Genomic DNA, 15,996 nt, shown 5'->3' with positions numbered 1-15,996 from the left:
ATTAATTTAACAAAATCTAGTATATTCACCATTAATAGATGGGGATGGGCCCCCTTCGGAACCCTAATTTGTGCTAGTCCTCTGATTGGGAAAGAATTTTAGACTATAAGTCATGTCAGTCAAAGTCGAATTTCGTTTCCTTCATTTCATTTACTAAACTTGAACTAAATATTATCATTAAACTTGTCATAACGTGAATTTTGGCAGCGGGAAAACTGTGGCGAATTATTTCCTATGTCATGAAGACATGTTTGATAAGTTTAACCTTAATATTTGAAGTATCCCTGACAAATATTGCCAGGAGTCATACAAAGATAGCTGGAGACCTGGAACAGGATATGCATTATCATACCTGGAAACTGAAATTTACCTGAACATCTCTATTTCATATTGTTTAATACTACTGAGGATATTTTAGTCTTTTGGCCATATAAAATTCTCTATAGTTTTTTAATCAACCCCTAACCCCATCTCTTCATGGTGTCCCTTGAGATCTTATAAGCAAAGCTAGCGCCTGAGAACCTAGTGGAGCTTGAGGTGGGAGGAGTTAACCCCCCCACACACCTTTTCAATTTAAGTTTTAAAAAGAAAACATTTAGTGTTTAGCTAGATCCATTACCACAGACCCAAAAAGTATACTACTCTATATAACACAAGGGGCTTTGTCTCTAGCCTCTAGGGGCTTCGCCACATGATTGATGGGAAGTCCATCCCTCCCCCCTTATTGTTCTCTGTGTGTTATAATCGGCGTAGTATTTATTTAAGGTATAAGCAGTCAATGAACCAATGAGAAGTTTCATTGTAAAGGAGAACATTATGAGTTTGGACGTTAGTGAGATCCTTTGCTACAGTTCAAAAACCATACTATGATACCTTACTACCATTTATTACTCAATATTTATGGTATGATTCATCTAAAGACAACTTGGCCATATTTTAACTAATGACATACATGAACACCATCACTATTCATTACAACTAAACAAGGCCCTTGTATCCACAAGGTCTTTTTGTTGTTGTAAATTTGAAGGTCTTATCAGAAAAATAATTAACCACCCTGTTGTATTATTTACCTGGGTATTTGATAAAAGAAATATGATATGTTTAAACATGTATATTTTGTTTTTGTCGGCTTCTTTAATATTATAAAAATATTATTGTATTTATACGTTTTCATGTCCTTTCAAGAATACAGGGTGTATATATTTCTAAAGAATATAGTGTATACATTTGAGATTCAGAGAAAAATTTAAAGATTTCCTATCCTTATGTCAAAGTAACAGGATCTGTGTGTGTGTGTGTGTCTGTCTGTCTGCACTGAAGGATCTTGATATCTGCTGAACTGATATGGTCAACATTTTCAGTATTGCTTCTTACATTTCTTTAGAAGGTTCATAGCTATTTTTGGGGAGGCAGCATCACAGTTTTACTGACTGAACTACCCTTTGTACCAAGAATCCCAAAAGATTATCAAATAAAGTATGCATAGGCGTCCAAGGGGGGGGGTAATGGGCCATATGGCACCCCCAAACGATCTTGGGGGTGCCGTAGGCACCCCCAAAATTTTTTGAACAATACCCCCCCAAAAAAAAATTACCCCTACCTTGGGGGTGCCGTAGGCACCCCCAACGATTTTAGGGGGGGTATTTACCCCCCCTAAACCATTTTGGGGGGGGTAATTACCCCCCCCAAAATAAATGTTCTTTAAAAAAAATTTTTTGGGGGGGTATTTACCCCCCCCAAATTGAATGTTCTTAAAAAAAAAATTTTACTGAAAATTTTTTTTTTGGGGGGGGATCTATGATGTAATTGTAAAGCATTGAAGATTCCATAAAATAGATACCTAACTAAATTAAATATTTCATTAAATAATGAAAAAGAATTTCTATAGGCGATTTCTTTTGGGAGGATGTCAGGGTGTCTCAAAACTAGTTATAAAACTTACCAGGACCTATAAGACGCTTCACTTTAAAGTATAATCATATTGGTTCATTGGTTAGTGAGTTAATTATTGTATTTTTATGTTCTAAAGAATGAGATACTACTATATATTTGAATAGTAGTGGCGCCCTTAGCATCTAAGAACTCGTGTTTTCTAAAGGGTAAAAAGGGAGGAGAAAAATAGCCTAAAACCACTCAAAGGATTGACCTATAATAGTGTGGAACCATCATGGGATCTATGTGAAGCTTTCCTAAAAAGGAGAACTCAGTATTAAAAGTAATAAAATCTGAAGCTATAGTCAAATAAACCTTACTTACTACTTTATGTTATAGGATAGTACTTATTAACTTAATAGATTAGGTAGGTGCTTTTTTTACATAATTAAATTACCCCCCCAAAAAATTTTACCCCCGGGGTAAATTAGTTTGGGGGGGGTAATTACCCCCCCCCAACAGATTTGGGGGGAGTATTTACCCCCCCCAACAGACTTTAGGGGGGGTAATTACCCCCCCCAATCAAATTTTACCCCCGGGGTAAAAATTTTGGGGGGGGTAAAAAAAAATTTCGGCGCGCTTCGCGCGCCATTTTACCCCCCCCAAACACGAATTACCCCCCCCCCTAAAATTTTTTACCCCCCCCAAAAAAAAAAGCTTGGACGCCCCTGAAAGTATGTTTGGGTTAAAGAGAATTGACAAAGAATAGTTCTGAACTCAATGACTCACAATAATTGATACAACTAATTGCCAAGCATGAACAAGAGCAAGTGATTTTAAGCATCTTCTAAAAGTGATGTCATGCTTGAAATACTAGGTATCAATCAAACAATGAATGGAATAAATTAAGTTCTACTCTGGATGTTTGAAAAAAGGTCTTTGAGAATTTAAGACCTTTTAAGACCAGTGTTAATAATATTGTTCACCATAAGATTACATTTAATGATAGATTTGCCTTGAACTATAAAAAATATACCTATTTTAAACCTTTGCAATAAAAATTGCTATAATTTTAACAAGAAATTTTGCCGGTATCAATAAACAACCTGTAAAATAATCAGTTTAAACATTAGTTAATGAATATAAAACTAAAATTGAATATCTATAAATTCTTCAAATTTCATTTGACTCTGGAATCATATGGATAGAAAAAGTCTCTGTAGGACACATACCTAGCCACTTTAATAAACAATTATTTTTTTCAAAAACTAAATTCAGAAATGAGATATAAATTTTGTTAATTTTCATTGTTTTAGAGGTATGGTACATCTAAAATGTATGGTATCCTTAATTTTGGTAATTGCCTATTGCTCAGGTATAGTTTTGATTTCCTTCATTGGCTGTAAAATTATGATAAATTGTTTATATTATCAGTGTTAAAATCTCTTGCACTTTGTTTTTAGTAAGTAATGGCAAAGGTAATGTCTTGTTGAAAAAAGTTGTTCAACAACCAGGGTCTAAATATTCACATTGCTGTAGCAGAGGAAGTCACATCATAAGTTGTAACCAGATTGTAGTAAATGTTGATTCAATTTATGGAAAAGGTAAAGATTTTTCATGCTTGGATCTTAAATGTTTCTTAAAGTTTTAAAAAGTTTTTATGTTATCAAAATTTTTTATTCAAATTTTCTATTTAGCTAAAAGTGTTCAGCTTCTTGTAATGACCAAACATGTAATTAACCAACTTCCACCTTGAGCTTTTTTTTGAATCATTGAATCCACCTTTGTATAGTTATGTTAAAAATTGTGAGGAAGGTTGGAAAATGGTTAGAAGGTCTAACTATTGAATTAAAGTTTTCAAATATTTTTTTCTCCATATCAAAATTACACAGCATATCCTTAAACCAATAATAGCACAAAATGGCGTATATGATTATTTTTCTAAAAAGTAGTGCACAGTTTTCTTCTTTCAAATCCATTTTATATTTATTAAAATGTTTAGAGATGTATCTATGGAATGGAAGGAATCCACCTTATGTGGAAGCAGTAGAAAGAAAGGGAAGGCGTGAGGTTGCTCACTATTTCGAATGGTTTGGAAAAACATTTACAGCATGGACAGCTCCAAAAAAAGGACTAATATATGGAATTATTAGGTTCACTTATGATAAAGATGTGTATATCATTAGTAAATGTGAGGGTGTCAACTTTTTAACAAGAATGGATTTATCAAAATTGGTGGATCATATTCACGAGTAATTAGGTGGCTGCTAATAATTTATATAGGAACTATTGAAATGTTTTATAACCACTACTGATTTATTATCCCAAGTCAAACTATTCATTTAAATTAATAATAAATTAGTTACAGGCTATTTTTTCTTTTGGTAGCCAATTCTAATTCTAGCTGACAAGGCAAAACTTATTATATTTTGATCTGTCTTCAGCTATATGATAACAAGATTATTTATTGAGTATTTAAAAACTATTATGAATTTATGTAACATGTGCATTATTTATTTGTTTATATTTTCTAAATAAATTTTCATAATATGATTTAATTTACGATTTATCCTCTTTATATTCTAACATACCAAAAAGTAAAAAAAAACAACTTTAATGGAGAATTGCAACACAATAGGCAAGATTTTTATTCCTATCTCAAATCCAAGGAGGGTGTGAAATTTTTACCTATTTTAGAGGAGTGTAGACCTTTTTCAAGAGGAGTGTAGAGGGATGTATTGTGTGAATCTTGGGGGTGACCTAGGATTATTGTATCCACCACCCTTACTTTTGCCAGGGGGAGGATATACCCCCCTTCTTCATGCCTCTGTTTTTTTAAGAAAAAAAGCTTTGAAAACTCCTTGTGTAATAAATTAATTTGTGTTTGTTTGGTGTTTTTTAAATACCTAGTCCTGAGAAAGTTTCAAGTTCTGTTTGAAAATTTATAAAAAACGTTTGATACAATGACAAACATATCCATAGAAATCAAATTAGGTAAGAGCCAATAATAGCTTAAAACAATAAGAGGTAAGTTGAAGTACAAAATTTCTTTAAAGGAAGCCTGCAATAAATACATCGATCTAACTACTAAAAGACTGCAACAAGTAGACCTAATACCTTAAATTTAAAGTCGTCAGCTTTAATAACAAAAAAGTTGTAGGCATTTTAAAATAACATTGTATGTAAAGGTTGAGCAAAAAAATGCATAGATTTTAAAAATTAAAATTGCGCGGCTTGTGTTAATAGCATAAAAATGTTATGCATACTGTTGGATCTGCTATGAACTGTATTTTTGGAATTATAAAATCGATTCCTGTGCTACGCATTGGTAAGGAGCTACGCTTTAAAATGTCCCATTTGACGTAAAACTTGACTTGAGAGTATATTACTAAATTTTAGAGAATAGTGTGTGCAAAAAAACTGCGTAGATTTTTAAAATTCAAATTGCGCGGCTTGTGTTAATAGTAGAAAAATGTTACGCATACCGTTAGAACCATTATGAACTTTTTGGAAATATAAAAACGGTGCCTGTGCTACAAATAACATAGGAGCTAGGTGGTAAAACATTCCAAATTTTACTCACAAGTCAAGTTTTAAGTCAATTGGGACATTTTACATAAAATTTAGATATGCAATTGCTTTTTTGTAGACCTCTTATTATTATAGTAATTTAAGTTTTTTTTTAAATTAAGTTGGTTTTAAGTTCCAAAGTGCAAAAAAGAAAGAAGCCAATTGCCATTATGAACAAATTTAGTAAGATCTTTAATTTGACACCTTACTTTTTAAATTCTGTCGGGTAATTATTGAAAATTATTTTTTTGAACCCTGTTGAATCTAAACTTTGAACTTAAATATATCACAGGCATAAAAAATATGTGTTCATATATACATTTAGAATGAGAAAAATATTACAAATCAATTCTAAGCAAAATTGAAAAAAAAGTAATAAAACTACAATAAAACAAATTATATAAAAATGGGCAAAAATATTTTAAATTACAGACAACCACTACATTAACACACACACCTACCTAGCTCACACAAGCACACACCCATACAATTTAACCAAAGACCTAAGGGTATAAGACAATGGCTGATAAATTGATATACATTAATCCACAATAATAATAAAAACAAAATTACCCATTTTGTAGATTTTAGTAGATTACAACTAAAGGCAGTATTGTAAATTCTTAGAAGTGCTGCATGGCAGAAAGAACCTAGCTAAAGTAAGTGTTACCTGTAATCTTTGATATTTTTGGCAATTTTCATTTAATTTGTTTTATTATATTTTATTTACTATTTTGTAAACTATTTCTCAATTTAGCATAGAACAGATTCATAATATTTTTCTCATTCTAAAAGTATATATAAACACCTATGCCTACGTTAGGATATATTTAAGTTCAAAGTTTTGATTCACCAGGTTTGGACAAAATAGATTTTTTTTCTTCAATAATTACTCAACAGAAAAGTAAGGTGTCAAATTAAAGATATATTTTTGTTCTTAATGTTTGTTTAATTTAAAGCACCAAATAGCTGTTTTAAAAAAATATCCCAAAAGTTAGGACATGTTCTTTTGAAATTAAACTATGTAACCTAGAAACAAAATTATGAGCTAATTTTTGTCATAAATTTAGATTGCCAGTAACTAATTATATTTTTACAGTAAAAATGCCCATTTTTAAAGTCATTATCATAAAAAAAATCAAGTTTAACTTGAATTGTACTGTAGAGTACTGTAGTATTTCCTGCCAATCAGATGGCTGAATTGGCTCAACAACCACTCACAGTTGAGCTTGTATTAGTTTTATTTGTTTCTGCTATGATTTATGCTTACAAATGCAAATTAAACTGATTTTTTTTCTTTTGAGTTTGACTTAAAAATGTGGTATTATTATTGTAAAAATGAAATCAGTTACTGGCAATCTAAGTTTCTGACAAAGAAAAGTTTATAATTTTGTGTCTTTGCAATGTAATTTAATATTGTAATTTCTATTATGAGCGATGGAAATCTTTCAAAATGCCTAGAACTTTTTTGTTATTGAAGCTAAAGGCTTCAAATATGGGGTATACATTTTACTTGCTGCAATCTTTCAGCAGTCAAAGCTTCTTCTTGCAGGCTTTCTTTAAAAAACAGCATAAGGTATTCAGTAATTTTTAGTACTATTCCCTATATATTTCAATATTTTTGTACATAAATTAGAAAAACAACTTTGTACACTATTACTGAGAAATGCATTTGTACATCGCACAAAAAAACATACAAAAAAATTTCAATTTTATTTGTTGTGCCCTCTTCAAAACATAAAATGGTTGATAATTTGTTTGTATGTTTGAATTTAAGTCTCATAATTTCTTGGAAACTGGGATGTTTCTTCATATTTACATTTTTAGAATAGCCTTATAATGGTCAAAGAATTTACAAAAAAAATTTTAATGATTGAAGATGCATTCATGATATCTAAACAAGGCCTTGAATTCAGCTGCCTGTAGTTTTCATCAGAAAAACAATTAAACCACCCTGTTGTATTTTCTTCCTGGTCATTTGATAAAAGAAATATGATATGTTTAAACATGTTTTGTTTTTGTCGGTTTCTTTAATATTATAAAAATATTCTTGTATTTATACTTTTTCCATATCCTTATCATTAATACAGAGTTTCCAATTAAAAGAATAGTCTCTATACATATATGATTCAGAGTCAAATTTTGAGATTCATTTATCATTATATAAAAGAAACTGTACTGTTGTCTGTCTTAGCCGATTAATCTAGCTAACCTTTAAACTGATACGGTTCTCCTTTACACAGTAGCTTTTAATAGGTACTGCAAAGGTTTATATTTCAAAGTGCTGCTAGCAGTGAAATAGAATAAATTTCTGCACTTCCCTTTTGACAAAGAAACCCCAAAGATTATCAAATAAAGGACCTTTTGCTGAAAGGGAATTGGCCATGAATAGTTCTGAACTCCTTCAACTAAAGGGAACATTGCATGTACAAAAACAAGAGATTTCAAGCACCTTTCATTAGTGATGTATTGCTGATTTTACTTGGTATCTATCAATCATTGTTAAATGATCGGAACAAATAATTAAGCATACTTTTGTGATATGTGTCAAATATTTATAAAAACTATGCTAATTTGTAACTATGTGTTGTTAATATTGTGCTTCCTTTTAATGCATTCAATGATAATGAAAAATTATATCTTTTCAAAAAAAAATTGCTAAAATCTTTAAATTTTTCACATAAAACTTTGGTCAAGCTGAAATGTTTTTCTTAATTTAACTATAATTAAAAGAAACCTAGTATAATCACCAAGAACATGTGTAAAACCACTGATAGGAGGGGCATAACATCACTTGAATTTATTTGTTCATTGGCCCCTGTATATAAGACTAAAGTTGACAAGAAAGTGACAAGAATTTTTGCTTATATTTATAAACACCCTGTAAAATAAAAAGTTACACATAAGTTAATGTATATAAATCTAAATGACTATCTGTAAATTCTTCAGATTTCATTTGACTCTGGAATTATATAGTCACACACATTTTCTATAGGACACATATATAGCCAAATTAAAAAAAAAAAATGAGAAATGAGATGTATATTATTTAAAATTTCATAAATATTTTAGGAAGTATGGTACATCTAAAATGTATGGTCTCCATGATTCTGATAATTGTCTATTGCTCAGGTATAGTTTTGATTTCCTTTATTGGCTGTAAAATTAAGACAAATTGTTAATAATATCTGTGTGGAAAATCTCCTTCAGTTCCTAAATTGATTAAGAAATTGTTTTGTTTATAGGGAGCAATGGTCAAAACTATAATGTATTGTTGAACAGTGTTCATCAGCGACCAGGGTCTCAATATTCTCATTGCTGTAGCAAAGGAAGTCACATCGTAAAATGTTTCCAAATTAGAGTTAATGAATATTTAATTGATAGAGGTAAAGAATTTGTATGTTTTTATCTTAAATTATTGACTTTGTCTTATTTGAAAGTCATTCTTTTTTTTCACATTTCATCACAAAGGATGTGCATAAAAATATGTTCTTTTTTAATATTAATTATGCAGGGCTTGAAAAGAATTGAAAATTCTATGCATATTGTTAGTTCCCAATTAAGCTCTGGAATTGTTAAATCCATCTTTGAGCTATCTGTACTTTAATTTCTATGTTGAACAGTGTAAGGAAAGTTGGAAAATGCAACTTTTGAAAATATTTTTTTTCCATTTCAAAATTGTTCAGCAAATCCTTAGATTATAATAATAATTACAAGGACGCATTTATATACTATTATAAAAATTTTAAGATGTTCCTCACGCCCATATGTTTCTATGGAATGGAGGACCTTATGTTAGAGCAGTAGAAAAGGAATTTCCAATAAAGGGAAGTGGTCAGACTGAGACTGGTTACTATTTCTCAGGCAAACAAGATAAAACAACATTTACAGCATGGACAATACAAAATGAAGGATTAATTTATGGAATTATTAGGAACAGATTTGAAACAAATGTACATATTATTAGTAAATGTGAGGGTATCCACTTTTTTACAACAATGGATTTATCAAAATTGGTGGAACATGAACCACTACACATTATCAAAGGCTACTAATCATTTATCCAATTCCTATTGAAGTCAAACTTATTTAATTCATTTACTTACCTAAACATAATTTAGTAACAAGCTATCTTTTCCTTAGTTCAGTCATGTCAATTTTCATTTCCAACCTGGCTGACAAGGCACAACTTATTATAATTTGGTCTGTCTGCAGCCAAATAATTACAAAATTAGTTAATGAGTATTATTATGAATTTATGTAACATGTCCATTATTTATTTGTTTATTATTTTTAAATAAATTGTCAAAATATAATTTTATAACTTTTACCATTATTTGTTTATTTGGAAACTGAAATTGTTATATAGAATTATAATGTCTCTTAATATTTTAAAGCATTATGGAGTGAAATATAAACAGGGGGTGTTTGTATTATTAAAGTCTACCCCTTACATTATCAGCATACTCATAGTAAAACAAGGATGACAACATCCCTAAAAGCGAAGCTATGAAACGATATGACAGACGAACATTAACTTTTGTTGAGTGTCAGAACTGAATATACAAAATATGAAAATATAAGGTTTGACAAAATTATACGTAAATTTGTTGCAAAACTTCTTAAATACAGAATTCTGTTTAAGGACATACTGACATTTTTAATACTTGATTATAGAGATGCTTCGCTCATAATATTGTGCCTTATTGTAATAGGAATCAGTAATCAAAAAATCAGATCGATCGGATGATTTTATCACATAAAAATTGTTATTAAAAAGTAAAAAAATCAACATGTTTTAAATGGACGTACGGACATTCTGGTAATGATTATAGAGTTGCTACGCTTTCTAAGTCGTACCTAACTACTACAGGAATCACCATGCAAAGTTTAAAATCGATAGGACAATTCTAACATGCCTAAATTAACGAATAAAAGCTAACTATCTCGGACGGACGGACCGACCCTAATTATAGAAAAGCTTCGCTTTTAAAAAGTGTCCTTAGAATGAAAAATGCCACACCCCTCTTAAAACTAAGGAGAGTATTATATTTTACCTGTTTTAGGTGGGTGTTTAAGAGGGTGCAGACCCTTTTCTAGGGAAGTGTAGAGGGATGTAGGAGGTTTAAACAGTGGTTTGGTGATTTTACCATACTTAATTTTACTAGGGGAGGCCTTTACACCTACCTTTAGCACGCCTATGTTTAAGAAAAAAAGCTTTGAATTGTGTAATAAATTAATATGTGATTGTTTGATGTTTTTTAAATAGTCCTGAGAAAGTTTCAAGTTTCTGTTTAGAAAAATTTATGAAAACGTTTGATACAATGAAAATCATGTCCATAGAAATAAAAATTAGGTAAAGAACTGGTAGAGCCAATAATAGCTTTAAACCGGTAAATTGTAGTAAGAAGCTTCTTTAAAACCAAAATATTAGAAGATGCTTCAGATTGATATTCAGAGGACATTGTTCTAATTTGTGTAATTATTTGTGTTTTTGCCCCTACAGATTTTCCAAAAAAAGCTTAAAACCATCCCATTAGTAATCATTGTTAATTTAGGCATGTTAAAAGTTTGCTATCTATTTTAAACTTTGCACCATTCTTGTAATAGTAAGGTACGATAAAGAAACTTAGTAACTCTAATTTGTTTACCAGATACTTTGAAAAATATTATATCGTATATGGGTGTTAAAAAAAAACAATCACTTCACTTTTTCATTATAAACCCTTCAGTTTAGGTCAAAAACTAATAAAAAATGACCCAATTCATGCTCAAGCAATGACAAGAAGAAAATAATTTGATTCAATACAATCATATGACAACATATGATTGTAAATTTTAGGTAAAATTTAAAAATGCAAAAATATTCTGAAAACTGCGCTTTTTTAGACATGTTGATGATATAAGCAGGGATACAGGGGAAGGACAATGGGCATTACTTCAATTTAATAGTTTTTGCTGAAAGGAAATGTAAACCAGATTTATCCAGAAAATTTAAAGAAAATAGCAAGTGCAATTTTTATCTAATTTAGAAAACTCAAATATGAGTCCTGTATTATAAACTGCCACCAAAATACAAGATCACATGAAGTTGAAATATGAGGGTTTTTTAGATTTTTTTGAGAAAATAAAGAATTATTACTAGAATCACCCAACACAATTTTGTTCATTATGAATTTTCTTGTGTGCTAGAAATTGTGTTTGATTATTTCAATTGATTTATGTCTGCTAGGACCATAACAAATTCAGCGGCATTATGTGCAGGATTCCCAAAGTCTTTAAAATTGGAGTGGGGACAAAACACCTAATTTAAAAATACCTAATTTAAAAATGCCTAATTTTATGAATGTCTAATGTGACAAAACACCTAATTTATAAATACCTAATTTAAAAATGTCTAATTTAAAAATGCCTAATTTTAAAAATGCCTAATGTGACAAAACACCTAATTTTAAAAATGCCTAATTTTATAAATACCTAACTATAAATACCTAAGTTTAAAAATACCTAATTTTAAAATAACTAATTTAAAAAAACCTAATTTTAAGCATATCTTAAAACTGTTGTTAAATGTATTAAGCTGACGGCTACGCCCCCTAAGGACCTCTAGGGGCTATTGCAGTGCGAAGGGGAATTCAATTCAGTCTTGGGATGGGGGGAAGGGGGATTACAACCCCCCCTCCACAATTTCAAAATTTAGTTTGAAATAGAAAAATTAAGTAGAAAATTCTCTTAGGAAGGTGGTGTTAATCTAACCATAAATAGTTATAAACCTTACCAAGACCTAGTTATACATTTTTTAAAGAAATTATTAGCTACTTTAGTGTCTCTTTTTAAAATTAATTATCATTAGATTATAATTATTAGGCTGCTAATAATGAAAAAGTTTCTTTACATAAAAAAAGAGAGTTCTTTATATCATTCATTGTCATAGACAAAAAAGATTATCATAATAATTTAGATATGAATCTCCTAAAATTTAACAATTGTTTTGATGTATGAATGGTTTACTTAATTTGCACACAAATAAGATACAATTGCAAAAAAAATTGTTGTATACATTTCTTAAATAGATTTTTAAAAATATCTAATAAATTAACTTATTTTTTGGGGGGAACATACAAGAATATTTTAATATTTTAATTCTAGTTTTATAAAGAACGATTGAAGAGATATAAAATATATGGGGGGGGGGGGGAGGTTTTTTTAAAGGGCGATTTCTTATTGGAAGGTGTTGGTAACCTCCCCAAAAGCGTTATAAACATTCCCATGACCTATAGGAAGCTGTATTGTAAATCATATTGGTTTATCGATTATCTAGCTCCTTCAGCAGGAATCATTAGCCAATTGTATTAATGTTATCAAAATTTTAGGTATTTTAGTGAAAAAATTATATATTCTAGAATTAGGCATTTATAAATTAGGCGTTTAGTGAGTTTAGAATTAGGTATTTTTAAATTAGGCATTTTTAAAATTAGACATTTTTAAAATTAGGTATTTTTAGTTAGGCATTTTTAGTTAGGCGTTTTTAAATTAGGCATTTATAAATTAGGTGTTTTTAAATTAGGTGTTTTTAACGTAGGTGTTTTTAACATTAGGTATTTTTAAACTTAGGTGTTTTTAGTTAGGCATTTTTAGTTAGGCATTTTTAAATTAGGTGTTTTGTCCCCACTCCTTTAAAATTAGCCAAATTAAGAAAAGATGCATTAGTTCCAGACTAAGACAGCGAAGAAAATGAATTTTAAATACATTGTCCCATCCTTATATTCCTGTTTCCCAAGGCATTGACTGTAGAGTGACAATGACAACTAGGAAATGTTACTTGCATTTTGTCTCAACAAGGAACTTTAAGTCCATCAATAGAAAATATAAATATCATATGGATAGATTATTTTATAATTACTGAAAAAATTTGAATACGTAAATATATAAATTGTGTGTCTGTTTAAGGCTTAGGATCTTACTAACCGCTGGATCGATATGGTTCTCTTTTACACCTTTACAGAGCACCTTATTTTTATTTATTAAGAATTCAACTATTTTGGGAGGGAATACCTTCCCTATAATTAGATAAATATTTTCTTGTAAAAAAATATATAATTATTCAGTAACTTTTAGGAGTATACCCTATTTCAATATATGTTACAAAATTTTTATAAAAACATTGAAGTAGCTCCGATACTAAGAGATGCATTTATGATGTTACAGTGTACAAAAACATAAAAAAAATAATTAGAATTTCATTCATTGTGCTTTTCTATGCTCCTCAGTTTAAAATTAAATAATCAAAGGGATAGTTGCATTGAAGTGCATTTAAGAAAAATTATTTTAAGCCTAAGTTAGAAGTATACTATAAAACATATATGATTTTACATTACAATAAATAATAAACAATTAGACTTTACTAAATTAGTCGTCATGCTATTTTTGTGAAAATAAGCCAGTTAAAAAAATTTGGTACATCACAAGAATACGATTTTCAAGTCTTCATATCTTTAAAACTAGGTGGTAGAAAATTGAAATTCTTTTAAATATATATGATATTAAATGTAGTTTATACCATTGAACAAGAAAAAATATACAGTTCACTAATTCAAGTTTAAATGCATTACGTGCAACTACCCCTTTAATTTTAAATTGTTTGTATGTGTGAATTCTCTTAAAATAAAACCTCTCTATAATTGATTTATTTAAGGCTGAATTTCCGTGACCTTAGCAAAGCAATTGATAAAAATGGCCATTAATTAACTCACTTCAGGAGTGGTTTTATGAAGAACTTTATAAAAGCAAAGTTGTTCAAAATTTTAAATAAATAATCTTTGCTTTTCTTGTCATGATTATGCGGTAACTCCTAGTGGGTGAAAATTGAACTTGAAATTTTCTAATTTAATTTTCTCAAAAACCGCTGCATTTTAGATTTTATTGAAAAGTGAAATGAAGTTACCTAACCTAGGGTAATGAAATGCACTATGTCCCAATTTAGGTTCTGACACTAAAGTCAAAGCACCTTCGAAGGCACTGTGCCCTAGAAAAGAAAACCCCTCCCATTTTTTAAAACTTTTTTTTTAAAATATCAATTGAAAGGGGGGGGGGGGAAATAAAAGCTAGTTAAATATAATTTAATTTGCAGTAAAAAAACCACAAAGACAAGCAAACAAATTTGTCTACCAGTCATTTCTTTTAAAAACAAGAATGACGACATCCGCAAAAGAAAAGCTCTCTACAAATTTAACAACTGCATTGATATTAGGTAATTGTAGAGAAGTGACACTTATAATAGTTTGTCTAATTGTCCTGAGAATCACAATTCAAGTTAAGTTAAAAATTTGCTTATAACATCATTTCTCATTGGCACAGAATTGAAGCTTTTTACAGTGCCTTTACAAAATTATCTCATACTGGCCTGCCATTGGTAATTTAGTCTGTGCATTGGCCTATTATTAGTCATTTGTATTGTATGACGTCATTTTTTACAGGCACTATAAAAAGCCTCACGGAATTTCATATGGAATGTATAGAAATCGATAGGACTATTCCAACGTGCCTAAATATACTATCATAGCTATACGTTACGGCCATACAGACGGAATAACCCTTCTTGTAGTGTAGCTTTGTTTTTTGCTTTTAGCAACAAAGATGTAGTTATCCTTTGTAGTTTAAACAGAGACATACAAGAAACACAATATGCATAGGTTACTCAACTAACAAGCGACTGTTGCGTAACACGTAGCGCATCCGCTTGTTGTCTGGAATGCAAAAGTTCGACTTTTGGACCAAAACCGTGCTATACTAATATCTACGTTAGAAAGGATTCCTAATGCTATGTCAGATACGCGACATAAATAGGAAGGCCTTGGCCCAAAACAGGCGCACTCATTACCATGCATAGATAGAACTTCCAGAAAATAATCATGTACAAAGCAAGATTGTTATGCCGATTTCATAAGGCATAAATAGTCGAACTGACAGAACAGAATTGTAGAGTAACCACGCATAAAATAAAAAGGGGAGAACCAGCCTATATAGTTACAGACTATATTTATGATAGTAAGGAAAAAAGGCGAATACTAGAGTAACAATGGAGTGCTATAAAAAATACATAACAGAACAAATATTTCAGGTAGAAAACAGCTACATAATGAACAATTGGATATATACACACAATAGAAGAAATAAGAAGGATAAAACAAAGAAGATATCACAGAAAAAAGAAAAATATTATAATTTTAAGAAAAATGTTTAAGTATTACATTGATAGTTATTTTTATTTTTATAATGTTAGTGAGTCTAAAATAACTCCATAAGAAAAGAATGCAAAATAGGGTATACGTATTTTTGGATGAGTCATCGCTATGCATAGATATATATATATATATAGGTATACAAACGTTTCAACCCCTTATGGAAAAACAACCCTTTATACAAAAGCACAGAAAACGATTATGCATCTCTTCAGGTATAAAAAGGGAAAACCAACTGGATATGATACCAGTCATTCCAGCTTGGTCCCTTGGTCAACAAATCTTCACAGGTTAGAAATTTTTAGGTTCG

The 15,996-nt window shown here is 30.0% G+C and overlaps 1 protein-coding gene and 1 long non-coding RNA gene across 2 annotated transcripts; both read left to right on the top strand.

The window, feature by feature from the left end:
* The first annotated feature begins 3,057 nt into the window (after positions 1-3,057).
* On the top strand, positions 3,058-4,444 carry LOC145334796 (uncharacterized). Its single transcript, XR_013884984.1, has 3 exons — positions 3,058-3,250; positions 3,339-3,479; positions 3,878-4,444. It is a non-coding gene; the product is annotated as an uncharacterized LOC145334796 (long non-coding RNA).
* A 3,950-nt stretch (positions 4,445-8,394) lies between these two features.
* Positions 8,395-9,761, top strand: LOC145333741 (uncharacterized). Its single transcript, XM_080178961.1, has 3 exons — positions 8,395-8,577; positions 8,691-8,831; positions 9,196-9,761. The coding sequence occupies exons 1-3, from the start codon at positions 8,523-8,525 to the stop codon at positions 9,498-9,500; spliced, it is 501 nt and encodes a 166-aa protein (XP_080035087.1). The 5' UTR covers positions 8,395-8,522; the 3' UTR covers positions 9,501-9,761.
* Positions 9,762-15,996: the final 6,235 nt, after the last annotated feature.

The sequence above is a fragment of the Acartia tonsa genome, chromosome 12 (assembly GCF_053477335.1).
Source record: "Acartia tonsa isolate MP-2025a chromosome 12, ASM5347733v1, whole genome shotgun sequence".
NCBI classification, from domain to species: domain Eukaryota; kingdom Metazoa; phylum Arthropoda; class Copepoda; order Calanoida; family Acartiidae; genus Acartia; species Acartia tonsa.
The sequence above is the reverse complement of the archived record's forward strand: the minus strand, read 5'-3'. Positions and strand labels throughout refer to the sequence as shown.